Raw genomic sequence first — 21167 nt, 5'->3', positions numbered from 1 at the left:
CTCACCCCAAGCCCTGCCAGGAACACTTCTGCAAGATGGAGGAGCAGACCAGAACAGCATAAAGGAGCCTTAAGTAAGAGACCCAGGGGAGGGAAAGAGCACCCGCATCTGTTGAGCATCTACTGTGAGAACTACAACGGAGGCAGGGTTCTTATCTCACTCTCGGTTACACTCACAACAAGCCTGAGGGGTCAGACACACTACCCCATTTTACAATCAGGAGGTCGAGGCTCAGAAGTAAAGTAACTCATCGAGGAACCAGCAGCCAGGAAGGAGCGGGGAGACTCAGAGCAGGTTTTTATCACGCCAAAGCCCACATACTTCCCACTATACCCTCCCAGGGACCCTTAACACATGACTGCTGCACAGGGTGGGTGGAGCCCACCCTACAGGGGAGGGGTGTGCACGGAGCCCTTCCTTCCTCTGCCTCCCAAATCCTACTCCCCGACCACTCAGACTCCCAGGAAGAGGCCTGAGAAGGAAGACCGACTAATCCGATCTGCCTGCCTGGCGGCACCATACAGCCTCCGTGCAGAACAGCTACGGCCCCACAGGTCCCCTTCCTCCTCCTCTCAGCCAGGTCACAGCCTGCCCCATCTCCTACAGATATGAGCAGAGAGCTCTCACAGAGAACCTGAACCGGAAAGGCTCTGGACTTAGGGACACAAAGCCCAATGCAGGGGTCAGGTGCAGGGCTGAAAACAGGAGTGACTGAAACTCAGCCCCTTTCTCACAGCAACACGCAGAATGCGTAACCTCCCCAGCACAGAAGAGCTGAAATAGAACATTCCAAGATAAATTGGAGGAAATCTCCCCGAAAGTAGAAGGACAAAAATGAAGCAATTATTAGAGGTCAACCCAAGGAGGTTCACCAGCAAGTCACTGGAAAGTCCAAAAAGAAAGCAGCGTCTGCTCCCATGTGAGGGGCTTGGGAGTCATCTCTCCCATCCATAAGACAAGAAAAAAGCAGAGCAACCTGAAAATCAACAACTCAAAGGGGATTTTTAGGGCAGTGAAACTATGCTGTGTGATACATGTCATTATATGTTAGTCAGAACCTACAGAACATAAAACAAAGACGAACCCTAATGTAAACTACAGACTCTAATTAATAGTAGGGTATCCATATTGGCTCATCAGCTGTAACAAATGTACCCCACTAACGCAAGACGTTAATTACAGAAAAAGCTGGGGCGGGGTGGGGTGGTGAGGGAATACATGGGAGCTCTCTGTACTTTCTATTCGTTTTTCTGTAAACCTAAAACTGCTCTAAAAAAGAAACTCTATCAATTACAAAAAGAAAACAGAGGGGCCGCCCAGTGGCGCAAGGGTTAAGTTTGGCGTGCTCCACTTCAATGGCCCAGGGTCTGTGGGTTCGGATCCTGGGCACAGACCTGCACTGCTCATCAAGCCATACTGTGGCAGGCGACCCACATACAAAGTAGAGGGAGACTGGCACAGATGTTAGTTCAGGGCCAGTCTTCCTCAAGCCAAAAGAGGATTGGCAACAGATGTTAGCTCAGAGCCAGTCTTCCTAACCAAAAAAAAAAAAGAAAGAAAGAAAGAAAAGAGAGAGTGTGTACAGAGAACACAAAGAGGAAGAAACTATGAAAGAAATAATACAAGAAAGTTTTCCTGAACTGAGGGCCAGGAGCTCCAGCACAGAAGGGCCCATACAGAGGCAGCACAGTAAATAAAGAAAGCCCCAGTCATCTGGTATCACTGTGAGGTATCAGGACACCAGGCATAAAAAGGAGACCCTGAAGGCTTCCAAAGAGGGGAGACAGGTTCACACATTCAGGAATTAGAAGAGCATCGGGCCCTCAGCAGCAGCACTGGGCACCACATGGAGTAATGCCTTCAAAATTCTGTGGGAAAGCCTTCTAGCCTAGAATTCTAGACCCAGCCAATCAAGCGTGAAGGTGGAATAAAACCTAGTAGAGGTGGTCACAGCGGTCACTGAGGGCTCAAAGTGCCTCAGTACACACACACACATACCCCTCACACTACACACACCATACCACACAACACTACACACTGCACCATACACATTATACCACACACTACACACTACACCATATACATACACACCATACCACACAGCACTACACCACACATCATACACAACACTACACACTACACCATACACATATATACCATACCACACACTACACCATACACACCATACCATACAACACTACATACTACACCTCACATCACACAGACCACACCACACAACACTACACACTATACTACACATCACATACACCATACCACACACTACATCTCATATCACACACACCACACCACACAACACTACACACTACACCTCACACACCATACCACACAACACTACACACTATACCTCACACACCATACCACACAGCACTACACACTACACCACACCCCACATGCCTCAGTCACTGCTATGGCGGTCATCCCCCTCCTAAGATCTGCCTCCCCCACAGGTCCAACCCCCTGAGCTTTTCATGGACATAAAGGAGTTGGGAGTCAGGGATCTTTTGTATGAAAAATCCCTAAACATCCAAATGTCCAAAATTAAGTCACTGCAAAGGCTTGGTGGTGGTGGTGGTAGTGGTGATGGTTATTTTTAATGTTGAAACTTAAAAAAAAAAAAGGCCTTTGCAGGGGCACCTCCAATTGCATCCCTCTGCAAGAGTCCATCCTGACTAACCTCTCATGTGCTATGTGCCTGGCCTCTCCTTGGTGACCCACTTGACGGCCTGAGCAGAGTGAGCCTGGGCTGTTCTGTTGGTTTTCTCTCCCAAACCTGAGAGACCATCCCTGGGAAGGCTGGGTCGGGATGGTAAGCAGGGAGGGCTCAGAAGCCATGCTCAGAGGCTGTGTGTGCACACCTCTGTGCTCCCATAATAAACAGGGGCAGGGAGAAAAGACATAGGCAAGGCGGGGAGAAGTGAGGGGAGAAGAGAGCTAGAGACAGACAGAAGGAATGTGTGTGAGGATGTCTGGGGCCAAGGGGGACGTTTACTAGAAGGATGAACCAGCTAGCATCAACATCCTCACATCCCTACTTTCTCAACCGCATGCCCACCCTGGGCCTGACCTTTGACTCTTTAAAGGCCAAGCCCCAGTCACTTTCCCCAAACCCAGACTAGGCCCCATTTAGCACAGGAAGATCCTGGGAGGTGGGGCAAAACAGAAGCATATGGACTCCAGCCCCAAGCCAGCAAGCCTTAAGTAACTGGAATCAGTAAGCACAGCCATTCTTTGCTAGGGCCTAAAGGTCAGGGGCCGTTGGCCCCGGCTGGTCAACACTCCTTACATCACAGCATTGACCATGGTTATCTCTTGGGGGTGAGTCTGCAGGGAACTATCACTTCTGACACTGTCTATTTTTGTCCTGTTTGAATGTTTTATAAGGAGCATACATTACTGTCATAATAGGAAAAAGAGACAGGAAAAGGCCTGTTCCTATCTTATCTCCCCAGTTGCTTGAGCCACAGAATGGGCTGCCCACCTCTCCCCACATCCCTCAGATGAAGGGAGGAGGCATCACAAGCCCAGGGGGAGGCTTGGGTCCTCTGCCCAAAGGACCCCTGTTCCCTGCCCTCCCAACCCCCTCCTCTATAAGGTCACCCTTGCTTCTCCTGCTCTTCCCCAGGGAATTTGGGGTTCTCTCTCTAGACCTGCTTTTCAGGGAAGCCAGAGGGAAAAGAAAAGACTCTCCTCACCATTTTCTGAGACTCCTCCATCCAGAACAGTGAGGCTGAGAATAGCTAGGACCTGCCTCTGGACCCCCAGCCACGGTCTCCCATCTATCTCCCTACCAGTCCGGGGCAGGATGGAGCTGGACCCTGCCAGGCATTTTGAGTGCCCCTAGGACTCGACCAGAGCAGGCCTTCTCCCAGGAGTGTGACCCACACAGGCTGAGATGGCAAGGCCACACAACCACCAGCTCCCAGACCAAGGGCGCATCCTTCCCTCCCACCTGCTGCTCCTGCTTCCTCCTGCCTGTCCAGACGGCCCCCCAAGACCCCAGACCTGCCAGGCACGGCAGCACACGGTCCACTGGAGACTAGGAGGCCACGAACATTGCCAACATGGACTGATGATCCTTCAGTGAAACAACAGAGACTTTCTCTTTACAGAGCGCGCCCCCCCCCCCCCGCAGTAGACCCCAGAGCAAAGAGGCTCTGAGCACCTCATCCCTACAGATCGAGGCTGCGACGGGGAACGTGACAACAGGGTCCTGTGGCCTAGTTCGAGTCCCACCTCCTCTAGGAGGCTCTCTCAGCTGCCACCATCCTGGCCTGGTCCAATCCCTCCTCCTTCCAACCAGGCATACATACTCTGAAGCAAACTCTACAACCAGATCTGGATGCACTCTGCTCCATGACCACATGGTACTGTCATTTTCTGGGTATCAGGGTCTCCCTAGCCGGACTGTGTTGCCCGAGGATATTACTGAGTATACCCCTGGGGCACACAGCTCCAAAGTAAAGAAATAATGTATGGCAGTAAAGCCTGAGATGTTACAAGGCCTCAGGGATACACTGCCAGCCCCCACCCCGTTTCCGCCTTGCTGTGACCACCCCTTGCTCTCACTGGGATGCACGTGGCAGCAGAACATTCTGGCTCAGAGCTGGGCTCTGCATCCTTACCAGCGTGTGACCTTCACTTATGGGGTTACTTCTCTAAGCCTCCGTTTCCTCGGCCATCCACTGCAGATACCACTCTCTCAAGGCTGCTGAGAGGATGACATATCCAACGCCTGGTCAGCAGGGAACCAACGCTTCCCGTTGAGTACTGTCATTCTCTCCCAGAGCTGTGAGCTCCCAGGACTCGTCTTGTTCTCACATCTTTAACTCTGAGCAGTGTGCCTCACCTTCAGATTCCTGGCTCCCCTAACAAACATCCCCCAAATTCCCCAGGACTGGCCACAGAGGAGATGGCTGGTGGGAGGAGCAGCCGGGTCTCCCACGCTGGCCTCCGGTTTTGAGCATGGCTGGGCTACTGCAGCTCTAGGAACTCCCACTCCAAGGCTCAGGCTGAGGCCTGACCTGTCACTCCCATCCACGGCTGAGACCCAGCCAGAATCAGCCAGGATTTGACCAAAGCCCCAACGCACATGTAGATGGCGGCTCATGAGACAGCCCTCATCTTCAGAGCCCTACAGCTCTGGCACCCAACCCTGCCATGCAACAGCACGGGATTTCTTTTAAATCTAGTCACACCAAGGCAGCACCTAAAACCTACTGAACCAGAAGGGCCAGCGCTGGGAATCTATATTTTTAAAGGGGGGGGCAGGCATCCCTCCTCAAGTGACTGAATCCACCAGACCCCACGTGAGAACCACAGTGGGATGTTCCCTGCCTGATTACATCACTTCACGGATCAGCGACCAACTTTCCTCCACCCGGGTTCATCATCGACACTCAGGCAATACCCAGGAGAAACCTGTGTCTCTCCTCTGCCGGCCTAAGGCTTGCCTTCCAAAGTCGAGGACCAGCTTCCTCTGAGAGGACTGACCCTGGACATGCTCATCCCCGCCCCCCCTTCCCCGAGAAGGCTGTCTTCCAGAGGAACATGCTCATGGGGGAGGGGCGGGCACCACTAAGCACTTTCTATAAATAAAGAGTGCTAAAACGAACAAGGGCTCTTTTCCATGAAACCACTCCTGAAACAGCATTCTGGTGGAGACAGGAGGAGGGACGGTGATTCTGCCCCCATACAGTTCCCCTGACACCTGCCCAGTCCTCAGAGCTGGGTTCCTCGGCCCCAACAGCATGTAAATCACCAGCTGACACACCCTTCATGCAGGTTCTCAACGGCTCCACCTTGCACCCACCTGGACTCCTGCCCTGTCTGGGGCACTGAACTCTCCAAGGCCCAGGCAGCACGTGCTCAGGAGACAACAGTTTGACAAAGATGATAATTATCTAGGACTCGTCCTGGGTGCATCTGCAGCCAAGACACAATGGGCACCGTCAGGAAAGCAGCGGTAGGAGAAAACTCCTTACCCTGATGTCCTTGTCATGCACTGCTACAGACGCTGCTACTCAGGAGGGACGCACATCAGCGCCTCTCAAACTGCCAAGTGTAAAAGGAGCACTGGGTCTGGTTAAAACGCAGCTCTGACCCCGTGGGTGGGCATGGGCCTGAGAGGCTGCATTTCTGCCCAGCTTCCAGGGGATGCTTGTGCTGCTGCTGGCCTGTGGACCACACCTGAGCGGAGGGAAACGCGTGACAGGGCTAGGGAATCAGCAGAGCTAGCCTTGTTGATGCTCGCAGCGCATCAGGCTCCTCTTCTACTACCCACACAGCCAGGAGACAGGGTCCACCATCCCCAGTCTGCAGAGGAGGAACCAAGTTACAGAGCAGGTCTGTGGCTTGGTCAGGGTCACACAGCTAGTAAGTGATGGAGTTGGAACTTGAAGATGCCTAACTCCCAGCGCGTGCCCTTAACCTTTAAGGTGTAGCATTTCTCATCACACTGAGTGCAAACGCTTGAGCCTCTGGATGCCCCGAGAGGAGAGAGGCTGGAAAAGGCCTGGACGTACACCTCAGACTCCTGAAGAGGCGTGGAGATGGGGCATGAAGACCAGAAACCCATTGGAAGGGCTGGCACAATCCCAGGAGGATGAAGCTCTGACAGGTCATTAAGAGAATCTCAAGGTTTTGACTAGTCCCCAGGCCATGAAAACCTTGTTTGAGAGCAGCCCAGCCTACCCCAACAGCCATGAGGGTCCCAAATTCCTGCGAGGGCGGAACCATGGGAAAGCTCCTAAAGGCCCCCTGCTCAGCAGCTCTACCTCCCCCAGCTCCCTGGGCCTGACAAAGTCCAGCAGGCCCAGTGCGGACTTAGGACTCAGCCCTCAGCCTCCTCCCCTGCCGGACCACCCCCCTACTGCAGGGGCAGAGGACAAAGGTGGGATGGAAGGGGTCGGGGGCTAGTTCCCCCACCTGTTACCAAGACAATGGCTCTAGTTATTCCTGCTAGCAGGGCTCCCAGGCCCACCACACCCAGCTTCCACCCACCTCTCAGGAAATGCAGCTGCCACACACCGTAACTGGAAAGGCCCAGCATGCCGGGAGAGCAGACCAAGGGCAGATGCCAAACACAGACGCAAGGGCCAGGGCGGTTCCTGTCAGAGACCAGATGGGAGACGGGCGTGACAGCCACAGGCCCAGGCACATGTGACTTGTCCCCAGTTCTTATCAGTCCAAAATTCAGTTTACGACCCAAATAATCACGCCCCTTCCTGAGCCCTACACATCACTTATTTCAGACCCCAAACCCACACCCCCTCATACCCCACATCTAAACTTTGAACTCTTTTAGCTCTATCTGCAAACTATATCCAGAACTCAAGCCCTCTCACCACTGACTGCTAGAGTGCAGTCCACCACCAGCAGCCTGCTTACCCGCCTCCTGCCATCCACGTTCCACCCAGCAAACAGGTGAAACCGGAGCTCATCACGCCCCTCCTTGGAATGGTGGAGAGGACCCATTTATTGGGTCCCGGCTCCTGTGACTCTGCGTCTATCATCCCACGCTGGCCTTCCCGGTGTCCCAGACCCCATCAGGCATGTTCCCACCTCAAGGCCACCACACCTGCTCTTCTCTCTGCCTGAGACACAGGCCCAGATCTCGGACCACGGTTCCCTCACTCTAATCAGCTCACCTGAACCTCCTCAGTCTTCCCTGAGTGCCCCAACTACAACTGCCCCTCACCCCCTTTTATCTCTTCAGCATACTTAATGCTACCTGACACTGTGCGTGTGCGTGCACTTGTGCGTGTGTCCCAGACAGTAAAATGATGCATGTATACACAGCTGCTTAACGGCTGTCTTCCCCTGCTCCACAGGAGGCAACTTGATTCGGCACGTCTCTGCTTCCCCAGCACTTAAAATAGTGGACACTTAAATATTTGTCCAATGAACTAACAAATTATCTATGAATTGAACTTGTTTGTCCTGTTCACAACTGAACAATTGTGTAACATTTCTATCATCACAAACCCATGGGTCTTACCCATGAGACTAGAAGCTCCCAAAGAGCAAAGAGGAGGCTCCGTGCCCACCACCCCCAACAGGTGCCTCCTGAGGGCAGGAGCCACAGGTGCCAGGCTTCAAGGGGACAATTCCAACAGGGGACCTTCTTTAACCCTGACACCCTCACCTGCCATCTCTGAGCTAAGAATCTTATTAACTTCCCTGAGAGAAGACCAACCAGACCTGAGAAGTACCCAGCCCCGAGAATGGAGGGGGGCTGCTGATCCCACTGTACCCCATCACTAGGCCTCAAAGGCCACGAATCTTATCACCGTTAACAACCACATATCTCAGTTAGCACTTACTGCATGCTGGCTCTATCCTACGCACTCAACACACCAAATTATACCTCACTAATCCTCTTCACAGCTCTGTGAGGTAGGTGTGGGAGGCAGACCCTGAGAGTGGCTCCTGGCATGGACTTTGGAGCCAGGCTGCCTCCTTTAAGTCCCAGCCCCACCACTTAGCCACTATGTAACCTTGAGCGGGTCACCTCATCTCTTCCTGCCTCAGTTTCCACACCTGTCTATAAGACGGGGGTAATGGACGTCCATTCCCCTCACAGACCACTATGAGGATTAAGTGGATTATGTGTGGAGCACTCAGAAAACAGGGCCTGGCACATGGGAAATGCCACAGGAGTGTCAGCTCACACATTTTCGCAGACGCAGACACTGGGCGCAGAGATGCCCGTTGAGCTAAGTGACTCACTTATTTTTAATAAGTAGGAGAGCCGGGATTTGAACTCAGGCTCCCTGTCTCCAGAGCCCCTAGCCCTGATCACTGCACTAGACTGCCTCCCTGTGCAAGTACAACACACACACACATACCCAAGCCCAGAGGCCCAAGCTTCCTGCCCAGCCAAGGAGTCCAAAGTCACTCCCTTATTTCTCTAAAGCAGGCGGTATGTGTTAGACGGGAGATAAATTACATCTTTATCTCCCCTAACCTCTATCTGAAATTTAGCATTTCTTCCAATTATGAATTTTTGCAACAGGAGTAGTACAGCAGCAGTACCTACGCCTGTGTCACCAAGAGAAAGCAGGTACCTTCACATCCCACTACAGACGTTGCAGATGTCACAAAATACTGTTTACCTTCATCACTGCTTTGAACTCTCAAGTTATTAGAGCACCACTGGATCATCTTATTTAATATAGTAATAAAACACATGTTACTTTAGCAAACATTTCCATAATTAATGTTTTAATATATTGATCAATGTGCTTCATTATCATTGGTGTACTTTGTAATCCTATATATTTAGAGATCTTGTTCTGAGAAGGGGTCTACAGGCTTCCCCAGATACCAAAGTGGTTCTCGGCACGGAGAGGGCCAAGCACAGCTGCTCACAGTAAGGAGGGCAGAGGCAGCAGGAGAGCACGTCTTCCCCTTTCTGCCCACTAGGTCCATGGCAATCACTGAGATCTCGAAGCAGAGGAAAGGTGCTGTGCCCCATTTCCTACTCAGGGGCCTGGGAAGGCCCGGCAAGGGGCAAGAAGCCGGCCAGAGGCCCCGAGGCTCCCACGTCACGCTACAGTGCTCAGTCTGCCCCTCAAACACCCTGCATGCCAGTGAAGGTGACTCCAGGGAAACAAAAACAGCCAAGTGCACCTGCCAGCTGGGGAGGAGGCTGCTCCGAGGGCTTGTTTGATTCACGGCCCCAACAGCACAACCTCCAACTTCCCTGGGGCTGGTCCTCAACTGCTACAGCTGCAGCCCACCAGGTCTGCAGCTTCTCACTTCTGGCTGTGGCTGCAGCCTGCCTCTTCAGAGACAGGCCTCCCCTCAGGCTAGTGAACAGCTAGAGCGGCCTGCAAGCTGACAGTTGCAGGAGTCAAACCCCACCCCCTGAGGCAAATGAAGCCAAGAGGCCCTTAGGAAAGACAACTGTGCTGCCCAATGTGCTAGCTGGAGAATCTTCTAGAAGGGAAAGGGAGGAGCCAATGTGAAGGAGAGGAAAGATATGCTAATCCAGTTCTCCCTTTCCAGCCCCATTCTCCCCATTTGGCTTCCCTGAGAGAGTTCGTACAAATTTGGGGGCTGCAGGGTTCCAGAGTGGAGAAAACGTGGGACTCAAAAATGAGATGTCGGGGGAAAGTGTGGGAGAAAACACTAAGATATCTGTCCATAACACTGTGCGCCCCAGATTCCTGCTCCAGGCCAGCTGTCGGCCATCTCAAGCGATGCTGTGTAGATTAAATCACCTGCCCTCAAAAGGCCTGCAGCTTTCAGAGGTGGGCCACCGTGTCCCCACCGCCCCCAGGCTGCCCTGCAATGTCTGCTCTGGCAGGAAACTCCTGCCACGTAAATGAGTGGTGTCATGCACACTATCCGGGGTAGGGTAGGTTTTTAATTTGAAAGTCATCACTAAGTAAAAAATAGTGGCAGAGAATTGCCATTCCAGCTATCCCTGAGTGAACTGTGCCAGCCTGCTGTTCCTATGGAGAGGGATCAAATAATTGAGAGACAAAGCTCCTCCTTACGGCAGATTCCTGAAGATGTGGAAGAAGAGACAGAACTGGAGACCTAGGTGGCAATCATCAGTGGATACTAAAACCACTGGGACAAAGGGCGATGGAGAACCTCATAAGGGCTGGGTGGGGCTAATAGCCCAGAACCCACTTAATCTGGACCTCACTGAAGATGAGACGCAGACAGTGAGGCCTCGCAGGGGAGTCAGCCAGCTGGGGAAGGACTCCGGCCAGGACGCGGGGCCAGGAGGCGGGGCGTGAGGAAGGGGCCTTCCAGACCTAGCGACTAGCGCTCAGGGGCTAGAGAATCAGGGGAAGGGCGTCATGAGGAACCCATCAGCGGGAGCCACAGTGCGGGATATTCTCAGGGACAAAGCTCCTCCATCAGGTAGGGGTCCCACACAAAGAGGGAGGGAACTGTTATCCTGGGAGACCAAACAGCCAGGCACAGTGCAGGAGCCCTATTTGGATCGTGACTCAGGAAGCCACCCATGAAGAGAGAGTGCTGATATCAAGGAAATTTGAATACAGACTGGAGACTGGATGATAATTAAGGAACTGTTGATTGTATGTGTGTGATAAGGGCATTATGGTTATGTTTTTTAAAAAGCATCCGAATCTGTCGGCGATGGCTGGAGATGCGTATCAAAGCATTTAGGGAACACGGGCTCATTCATACTTTCCTTCTGGTCCCACACAGACTAACGCTGCACTTTGACTAGACCCTGTGGAGGTCGGGGGTAGCCTTGGGACCAGGCTTTTTCTCCTCATCCCACGGCTGAGCCCCGCTCCTGGTCTCTGAGCTTTGTGCCCACCTGTGAGCTCAGCCCTGCCCACTCACGGCAACAGCCCCAGCACAGGGCCTGGCCCATGGGGTCCCCACAGCCTACCCTGACACTCACAAGGTCTTAGAAGCACAGGGAACTCACCAGTGAAATTCCACCCAACCAGAGGGGCCTCAGCCAGGTCTCCGCTCAAAACATTTCCCGAGTATTTGCCAGGAAGAAAGGGAGCCTCCTGGAGAAGCTTACATCTTGGTGGGGAAACAAGATAGCCACATAAATAAAGGAAGGCGATCAACACCACAAAAATGCACAAATAAAGTGTGCAAGAAGGTTAAAGGGGAGTAGTAAGATGATTTAGGGAGGGGGTAGTAAAGGACATGGCATTTATACTGGGCCTTGAACAATGGGTAGGAAGGAGGCAAGCAGGGGGGCAAGGAGACCTTCCAGGTGGAAGGAACAGAATACACAGGTGCCCAGGGCTGGACAGGTGAAGACAGCAGAAAGGTGCTTTGGGGCAGACAGAAGATGGCCTGGAACATCACACTAAAGAGTGGTAACTTTATTCTGGGCCCTGAAGAGCACTCCAGGAAACAAAAGCAGGACATGACCTGATGCATACTGGGCTGCAGGAAGAGGGAAAGAGACAGCAGAGAGGCGAGGCCACGAGACCAGCAGGAGGCCAGCACAGCCAGGGGCAGGTCGCATGGCCAGGCAGACCCGAGCAACTCCTTACGCCTTAGCAGTGATTTCTCACCACCAATTAATAAACTGGCATTCTGGCTTATAAAAAGGCAGCCAAAGCTATGATAACAGAGCAGAGGTAAAAAAAAAAAAAAAAAAATTCCTAAACTAAGACAGGAGCAATGGGGAAGGTATGAGGGGCCGGGAGCGACCCCCGTTCGTCCCCCTCCAGCAGCACTCCGGCAAAGCCACTCTACCCTGCACTCATACTACTTACGGACAGCAGGGACTCTTATTGACTTTTTTCCCCCCGGTCAGGAAGATTGGCCCTGAGCTAACACCTGTTGCCAATCTTCCTCTTTTTGCTTAAGGAAGACTGTCGCTGAGCTAACATCTGTGCCCATCTTCCTCTATTTTGTATTTGGGATGCCACCACAGCATGGCTTGATGAATAGCATGTAGGTCCACACCTGGGATCCAAACGGGTGAACCCCTGGACGCCAAGGCAGAGTGCAGGAACTTAACCACTACGCTACCGGCCGGCCCTTTTATCCCCCACAACCCAGGGACAGGGCCTTGATATATGGAACACCTTCTAACGCCTGCTGGATAAATGAGACAGAATTGGCGGGGCTCAGCTAGTCCCCAAAATAAGTTAAAAATAAAAATTATTTTAAGGGCATAGTGGGAAAACTCTAGTGGATTGGAAGATGGGAGACCTGGGTTCTGGTCCTGGCTCTGACTTACTAAGTGGTTTTAAACTAGTCATTTCACCTCTGTAAAGAGGGCTGATAAAACAAGCCAGTTAGGGGCAGGGAGAAGGGCCAAGTAAAACTGTGATTACTCAGAGTTTGGAAAGACAGCTGGAAACCTCTCCCCCAGTCTCCTCCAGCCCCTGGATCCCCACAAAAGCAGCCCTCCCTACACTCCATCAGACAGGAGGCACGTGGCCGCAGGCCAATCCCCTCTGGCTGCCTGTAACCACAACCTAACCTGCCCTTTGATTTGCTATCTACAGTAAAAACGCAAAGCAGACACAGTCGCAGGACAGGATCCTGCCTCCATCAGGCCAGAAGATGATTCTCATCACCGTCTCTGGCGCCGTGCCTGGCACCAACAGCTCTCGGAGCCCAGACTGTCCCTTCGTTGGTTACCCCTGACTCCCTGGGCATGGCCCACTCAGCTCACCTCAGACCCCAGCCAGGTCCACCACCCTCTCCCTCCCGGGCACAAACTTTTCGCTGATCCTCATTCCTCCTTCTGCTGGAGGCTCCAAAGGTCTGTCACCGCCAGCTTGCCTCGGACGTGGTCTGTCACCGCCAGCTTGCCTCAGACGTGGCCACGTTCACCCGGCCAAGGCAAAGCTATAAAAACGCCTGGAGACAAGGCTAGCCACCACAGACAGCAACAGAGAGCACGGACATTTGAAGGCACAACGGAGAAAAGCAAGCACTGGGCTTCAACGTCAGAAGTCTGGCTGCCACTAACAAGTCATGTGACCTCAGACAGGTCATCCCACCTCCTGAGACCCCAGTCTCCTTCACATCTGTACAGAGGAGGGTCACCCTGCCTGCCCTCAGGGAGGAATGAAATGAGGTGATGCCGGGAAAGCACTCTGAAAAGTAGGCCAACCCACACATAAAGATTTGGGTTTACTGTCTATCAAGGGCCTTTTACAGGCTTGTCATCAGCCCCGTGGGAGCAATGTAGCCCAGGACTGCCAGCAATGACCCTGCCCGGGATGAAGGAGCAAGACGACTTCTCCCAGGGGCTCTTTGGCAGATGGGGGAACAAGGAAGAAATTCTACTTAACTACACCCTCCTCCCCAGTTTGCTCCTAACCCCATATTCACCCGAAACAGGAGTCTTGGGTCACGGAGGACAAAACTAAGTAGTGGCCATCCCTTTGCCAGGGTCTCAGTTCAGACCCACAACGGGTAGAGACAAACAATAAACACCCCTATGTGGGGATGTCAAGCTGACTGTAGGTACAGACCTGTGTGTAGAGAATGTTGCATTTGTGTGAACAAAAAGGGTGGGGAGAAGAAAATACATAATGTCTTGGCTTTAAAGGCACAGAATGAGGGGCTGGCCCAGTGACATAATGGCTAAGTTCATGCACTCTGCTTCAGTGGCCCGGGGCTCACCAGATCGGATCCTGGGTGTGGACCCACACACCACTCATCAAGCCATGCTGTGGCAGCATCCCATATAGAAGAACCAGGACTTATAACTAGGATATACAACTATGTACTGGGGCTTTGGGGAGGAGGAAAAAAAAAGGACTATTGGCAACAGATGTGAGCTCTGGGCCAATCTTCCTCACCAAGAAAAAACTAGCAAAGAAAAAAAATGCAAGGAATGAGTTGGAAGGTTACACAAGAACTGGTAATGTTGGCTGCCTCTGCCAAGAGGAGCTAGGTGACACAAGGTCGAGGCGAGGGAGATTTTTGTGTACCCTCTGTACCTTTAGAATTTGAACCAGGTGAACTACTCAAAAATAAATAAGAAGTAGAGAAAGTCAGTAAGCTTGGCTCCCCTCCATTCCCTCCCCTGGCCCAGCCCCACCGAACCACCTCCCCTTCCAGGAGGGGCAGTCTCCCTCCCCAAAACTCACCCAGCCCCGCTCACACCTCACCCGTCATTCAAGGTCCCGCCTCCCCCAGGCAGCCCACCCTGATCACTCCACCCCCGGTGAGTTCATGCTTCATCTGACCCTTTCCTTCTCTCACACTTTTTCTATGCTGCTTTGTAGGCTACTTATCCTTCCTGTGTAAGTCTTGTCTCAGGCATATTTTCGCCCTTCTAGGCCTATAAATTTTCTCTCTTTCCTTTCCTCCAAAGCTCTAACCTAGGCACAAAGGTTGCCCAGTAACTGCTTCCTAGATGTTGAACAAAAGAAAAAAAGGCCAACTACAAGGCTTGCAGGAGGAGGAACCGGACGACTCGGCGTGCTCTGTCACAGTAAAACCAGCACGTGATGTCTCGGGAAAGGTCAGGAAGTCTTGTGTCTGCTGATGCTCCCAAGCCCTGCTCTACTGCATAAGCCAGTGGGAGCAAATCTCCCCAGGGTAGGGGGGCCTGGGGCCAAGGCAGAGCTTCCAGGCCTCCTCCCACTCCTGGGAGACCCCTGGTGGCAGTGATACCCTCCTTCCTAAAGTACCAGGCAACAGCCCCGTTCTCCGAGACAGACGCCGAGCTGCAGACCAAACGTGCTTACCCCAGTCAGCCAAGGCCTCACACAGGAGACGCAGGGCATGCTCACAGAGCCCCCAGCCTAACCACAGAGAGGGGCTTTGGGGAGGCGAGAGGAACCCTCAGGAGGGCAGCGGCTGAGCACCTGGTCCTAAGCAGAGCTGAATTGTGGGAGATGTGGGGGAAAACTGAGATGGGCAGCACAGCGTGGGAGTGAAGAGCAGACTCTGAAGCCAGGCTGCCCGGGTCCAAATCCCAACTCCGGCATGTGCTGTGTGCCTCTAGAAAAGTCACTTCACCTCTCTGTGCCTCGGTTCTTCATCTGTTAAACACAACTCTAGTAGCTGCACCTGTAGGGATTGCCGTGAGCTCTTGTAAGTCAAGTCCTTCGCACAGTACCAGCACCTAGAAAGGGCTTAATGGATGATATTAGACCAACACAGAAGTAATAACCCTCCAAAACAGAGTGCCACCTGCTACTGGTGTGGGAACTCAGAGAAGGCGGTTGGCAGACAGGATCTCCGATGGCCAGCCTGACAGGTCTTTGGTGCCTGTCGCCTCCTCAAGGAGGCCTGCCCTGACCACAGCTGAGCCCAGTGGCTCTGTCCTACTCTGAACATGTCCAGCGCTTCTGGCTAGGCCCCAAAATACAGCACCTGGATATGGCCCTTCCTGCAAATTCGGGGGTCCATCCTCCTAACGAGACTGCACCCTCCGGGCACGTAGGCTGGGGTGTCCATGTCCTCCCATTCTTTTGGCCTCCCCCCTAGGGGCCCCTCTTGGCCTCTGCCCAGCACTTTGGACAAGACTGCCCTCCAGGATCACAGATAAGCCCCAAGGCCCCTCCCCATCCTGACCAAAATGTATCTCTCTCACCCACACCCCACAGACACTTCCACAGAAACCCTGGGATGCATACAGGGCACCAAATGACGTCTCTTCTTTACCCCAAATCCTATAGCTCCGCAGGCCGCCAGGGCCTCACAGAAACCACACAGAGCCCCACCCTCCGCTAATTGCTGAGTAGCTGACAGCACGTCACTCTCCCTCCCCAGCCTCAATTCCACATGAAGTGCTCTTCTAGCCCTGACACTGGAATTCCATGATGATTCCACAGCCCCCCACCCCGGGGTCAGCAGAAGGTTGAGGTGGCCGGTGACAAAGCCCCTCCCCCATGCAGCTCCTCTGAAGCGCGGCCTCCTGGGACCTGAACTTGCAGAGACCCCCGCCTTGCTTGCTGCTCACTGAGGAGCGGCCTGGGCCCAGCCGCATGCCCGGGCCTCAGCTTGACCTGCCAAGCCCAGCTTTCCTGCCTGGCTGCCGCTGATCCTGGGGGAAGAAATAACCTAAGGGGTCCTCAGCCGGCTCAGAAAGAGCAAAGTCTCAGACTCTTTCCAGGCAGGACTGCCAGGTGCATAAAGGACCTGCCCCGTGGACGTAGTTTTATTAGGCGGTCGTGCGGAAGGGCAAAGCTGCTTCACGACCACACCGTTTTGCAGAGGACGGGCCCTGGGCACAAGGAACGAAATAGAGCACTCATTTCCCGAGAGCACACAGAGCTCCCGTGTTGCGTTAATTATCTGTCCGGGCGCAGGGTGGGGAGGGCAGGGGAAACATCTGGACGAGGGCAGATCAGTTGTTTAGCGTGGGTGAGAGCGTCACAGCACCAGGGTGGCAGGCAGCCCCGACAGAGGAAATGGACAGCCCTCAAGGTCGCCCAGGGTGGAGGCTCTGCTGAGTGGCACCCGTCCCCAGCTGCCAACAGGGAGGGGAGAACAGGGCAGAGATGGGGTTCCTGCCCAGGGCCAAATGCAGAGGGAAGGGGAAGCTGCTGTGCCAGCCAGGAGGAGCCACCCAGTCTGACGGAGGAGGCACTTCCTACCCCTCCCCGCTCCCGAGACGCTACTGCTCCAGCAACCCCAAATAAAAACTGCCTCACAGCTAAAGGAGACGGAGCCTCCTCCGTCCTAATGACTGGTTTAAGTACAGCCACACCCCTCCCCGGCAGGGCAGCCAAAGCAGACTGCCTCAGCAGCCCCACGAGCGTCCAGGTCTGGGGCTGGAGCACGAGCCGAAGCCAAGGACCCTCGTGGCCTCAGCCGCTTCCTGAGGAGCAGCCACATCTGGAAATCAGTGGAGAGAAGGCTGTGAGGTCACAGGCCATCTGCCTACAACAGTAACACGAAGACTATCGAGAGGCTTAGGGCTGGATGGAAGCCCCGAAAGACTGTCCCGACCTGAGGCCAGCAGGCTGTGTTTTCCCTCAGGTGCCTCTTCCAGTGCCCCCAAACCCACCCTTCTCAAGGAGGTCTCAGGCCACCAGGACCAGCCAGGCAGATGACTCTGGTCTCCAACCCAAGTCCTCCTCAGCCACAGGCCTCCCGGACGCCCCCCACTATATCAACAGCACAAGGCTGGCAGGGCCGACAGAGCCTCTCCGGGGGCCAGTTAGCAGCCTGCCCGTGGTCTCAACAGTTTCACTCTTTGTGACGAAAAAAGACAAACTGTTCCCAACCCAAATTGAGCCCACAGACAGCCTTTCCAGGGGGCCAGGCTCTAACCATCAATCCAACAGGCCTGGAACGGGGGCTCTTCACAGAAGGGACTGTTTTACCCCACACAGAGCACCCAGTGGGGAGGACAAGGCTGGGTGCCAGAGGTAAAAACCAGAAAGGAAATAGGAGAGAAGCATCTCTTAGGATTCTCAGACCTGAGATGACCCACTTATGGCTTTAGCAAGGGGAGAGGGTTATAATCAGTTTCCCCATATATCACATTGTTTTGTTTCGAGAATTTCCTCTTCAATTATTTGAAGGCCTCCAGTGAAATCCCTCACCTCACAGAGCATCCCACTGACAAAGGAGCCTTGGGGTGTCGAGGCACCTAGCACCCCCGCCGCCACCGTCACCATCACCACACACAGCAGCTCCTGAGAGGAGCCCCAACACTGACCACCAATCATGTCCACGTACTTTAATCGCACTCTTAGTTCATCTCTTACATCAACTGTGTGAGGATGTAAATTAGACCCATTTTACAGATGAGAACACTGAGGCACTAAGAGTTTATCTGACTTGCCACAAGATGGCAGGTCTGGGACCCGAATCCGTTCCGTGCAACTCCACAGGCCCCTCCTATTAACCATGAGGCTGCCTTTCCCCAGTCAGGTTCTGTCTCGGCAACACAGGACTACCATCTGGCCTCCTTGTGACCAACACCCCTGGTTCCTGGAGTTAAAGAGTGGCTACTGTTCTTTTCCACCATTACCCAAAGCTAAGAGGATAGACCCTGGTCCTCTCCGTCTTGCCCTCTCCCCCGTGGACAATGTGCAGACTCACTGTCTTAGCAGCTCATGCAGGGTACTCCAGGAAAGGCCCCCAGGGGTGGCCATTAGAGCCAGAGGTGGGAGGTGGGGCCCAGCGTGGGGGTGGTGGCTCTCACCCTCTGTCAGTGGATATGCTGCTAGGTCCAGTGAATCATAAGATGAGGCCAACTCCACAGACTGTTCCTCTGCCCACCACAAGTGCCCCTCTCCCCTCCTGGCCCCTCCAGGTTCTATAAATAACCCAGGTCCATGCTCAAAAGAAAGGCAGCCAGGTGGGTGCCGAGAGATCCTGCTGGAAAAGATGCGACTTCTATAAAGTAAAGTAAGGCCATCATTCAGATCAAGGGGTGGCAAGAGAAATTCTGCAAGACGGACTGTCCTTGGCTGCAAACAAGCCCTGCTGGGTCTACAGGCACAGACGCTCAGCTAAGGAAGAAACCAAAGGCAGGAACTGAAAATAATCAAAGGCCCCTCCCCACATCACTGACCTCACAGAAGCGCTCCCCAAGTCCCTGACCTCACAGAAGCCCCTCCCCACAAGCCTGGAGACTTTTTTGTCTGTCCCCCAGATGTGTCATCCACCCAGTCTGGTCAGATTAGCTGAGTGCTGGTTGACGGACTGGAAAAGACGGGTGGAATGAATTTGGGAACAGGAAGCTCCGTGGAAAAAGAAAATGCTAAGAGATCCAGGAGAGAGCTTTCCGCCCCACACCCACCCCCTTGGGGTCCCTGAGCCAGGAAGGAGGGAAGAGGACAGAAAAGGGGAGGAAAAAAACAAAACAAGGGCCAAGCTACACCACATGACCCCACACCCAGCAACCAAACAGCAAGTCATGAGGGAAGGAGAGGAGAAGGCCAGGGGAGGGGGAGATGGAGCCAGATGACAGCCCTGCCCGGAACCGGCCCCTGTGCTAACCCGCTTCCCACCCCAAGCCACAAAGAGCCACGAAGGCCCTTACCTACCCACATTTTGGAAAAAAATATTCAAGGTCAGATCCTTTTCTATGCAAATCCTGCTTCCATTTGGGTCTGCAGCAGGCTCATCCTCCTCCTCCAGCAAGCCTTCCTAGATTTACTCAGTTGGATGTCATTCCACTCAGGGAAAACTTTCCAGCATCTGTCCTCACCAAGGGCACACCCCTGCTCCCATCCCCTTAACCTCCCCATCCAGGGAAGGTGTCACCCCCAGTTAACCACTTGAGTGATCCATTCAAGTTGTCAGCCCTGAGGCCTGGCTTCCAGATCCTGCCCAAGCTCAAAACAGGAAATGGGGCTCCAAGCCTGAAACCTTGATCTTAATACAGGGAAGGTTAAACACTGCCAAAATAAATGATTAAAAAAACTCACTGGCCCTTCCAGGTGGAAGTGACTGGGAGATTACACCTACTGTGCATTAACCATGCCACGGCCCTCACCTCACGCAGGAGAGACAAGACGCTTGAAGTCTGACTGAAGTGTTTCTTTCCCTTATTTAGGAGGTTTTTCTGTTCTTGGACCAGGGACACAGAGGGGCAGGGCGTTGGGGGGCGTCTCTGGGCGGCAGAGGGCATCTGATCACCAGACAAGAAGCAGATGCCCTCTGCAGTCTCCAGATTTGGTGGGGCGCCTCCGTTCAGTCTCGCCCTCGAGGACAACACAGCACCTTCCCTCGTCCCCAGGGCGAGGCAGCGCCTCTCCACTCCCCTGCGGGCCGGGCTTGGGGCCTGCAGTTCCCCTCCCCTTCCAGGAAAGAGAGACAGGCCCGGAGGCACTAACAATGGCCCCAAGATTTCCCTTCTAGAGGAGTCCAAGAGCCTCTGGATCCCACTCCGAACTTTACTTGACAATCTACTCCTAACGCTAAGCCATGGCTCACACTTCCCCCAGGCCTCCCCAAGGATCCACCAGCGGCTGAGCGCAGCACAGCGCACATTTGGCGATCGGAAGGCGACCCCAGACATGCAAAGAACGGACCTGTCGGTTTACGCCCTTGAGCGCGAGGCAAAGGGCGCACCGCTCTGGCCGAGGCTCGGGGTCCCGCTCCCCCGCCAGCCCCGCCCCGGGAGGCCTTTAACCGTTTCGGCGCGCCAGCGCCCCTCACTCACTGTGTGTGCTGGGCGCGGCCTGCGCCGAAGACCTCGTCCAGCGCCACGGTGGCCTGGCCCAGGAACTTGTCGACGCCGATGAGCGAGCGGTGCATGGTGGTGAGCACCAGCTCGCAGGCGGCGGCAGAGCCCGCGGCCCAGGGCGCCGGGCCCGCGTCGGCCTCCTGCGCCCGCAGCAGGCCGTCCAGGGCGCCGGGCGGCAGCTCGAAGGAGCACTCCTCACGCCACTCGGGGCAGCCCGGCGTCTTCTCCACCACCGACGTGCTGTACTTCTCGCGGCCCACCTGGATCACTGTGTAGGCGTCGCTGGTGCTGCCGGCGCCCGAGCTCTTGCCCCGCAGCCCGCGGGCCCGCAGCACGGTCACCTGGACGTGAGTGGGGAGCCAGCGGGAGGGCCCCGCCGCCGGCTCGGCGCCCCGCACGAGGGCCATGGCGGGGAAGTGGCGGCGGCCGAAGGGGCGCAGACACCCGGACCAAGTGAGACACCGGGCAGCGGCGGGGGGCGGTCGGGAGCCGGCCGGGAGCGCTGCCGCCGCCGCCCGCAACCCGGCCGCCGCAGCTGCGGGCAGGGCTGGGCCGCGCCGGC

The 21167-nt window shown here is 54.4% G+C and overlaps 1 protein-coding gene across 1 annotated transcript in view; it reads right to left on the bottom strand.

The window, feature by feature from the left end:
* Positions 1-21161, bottom strand: part of RAB11FIP5 (RAB11 family interacting protein 5) — a 38429-nt gene extending 17268 nt beyond the window's left edge. The window contains 1 exon segment of the mRNA XM_046661701.1: positions 20582-21161. Within this exon segment, the coding sequence (XP_046517657.1) occupies positions 20582-21012 (431 nt within the window). The 5' untranslated portion in view covers positions 21013-21161.
* Positions 21162-21167: the final 6 nt, after the last annotated feature.

The sequence above is a fragment of the Equus quagga genome, chromosome 5 (assembly GCF_021613505.1).
Source record: "Equus quagga isolate Etosha38 chromosome 5, UCLA_HA_Equagga_1.0, whole genome shotgun sequence".
NCBI classification, from domain to species: Eukaryota; Metazoa; Chordata; class Mammalia; order Perissodactyla; family Equidae; genus Equus; species Equus quagga.
This window is presented reverse-complemented; position numbering and strand designations above follow the sequence as displayed.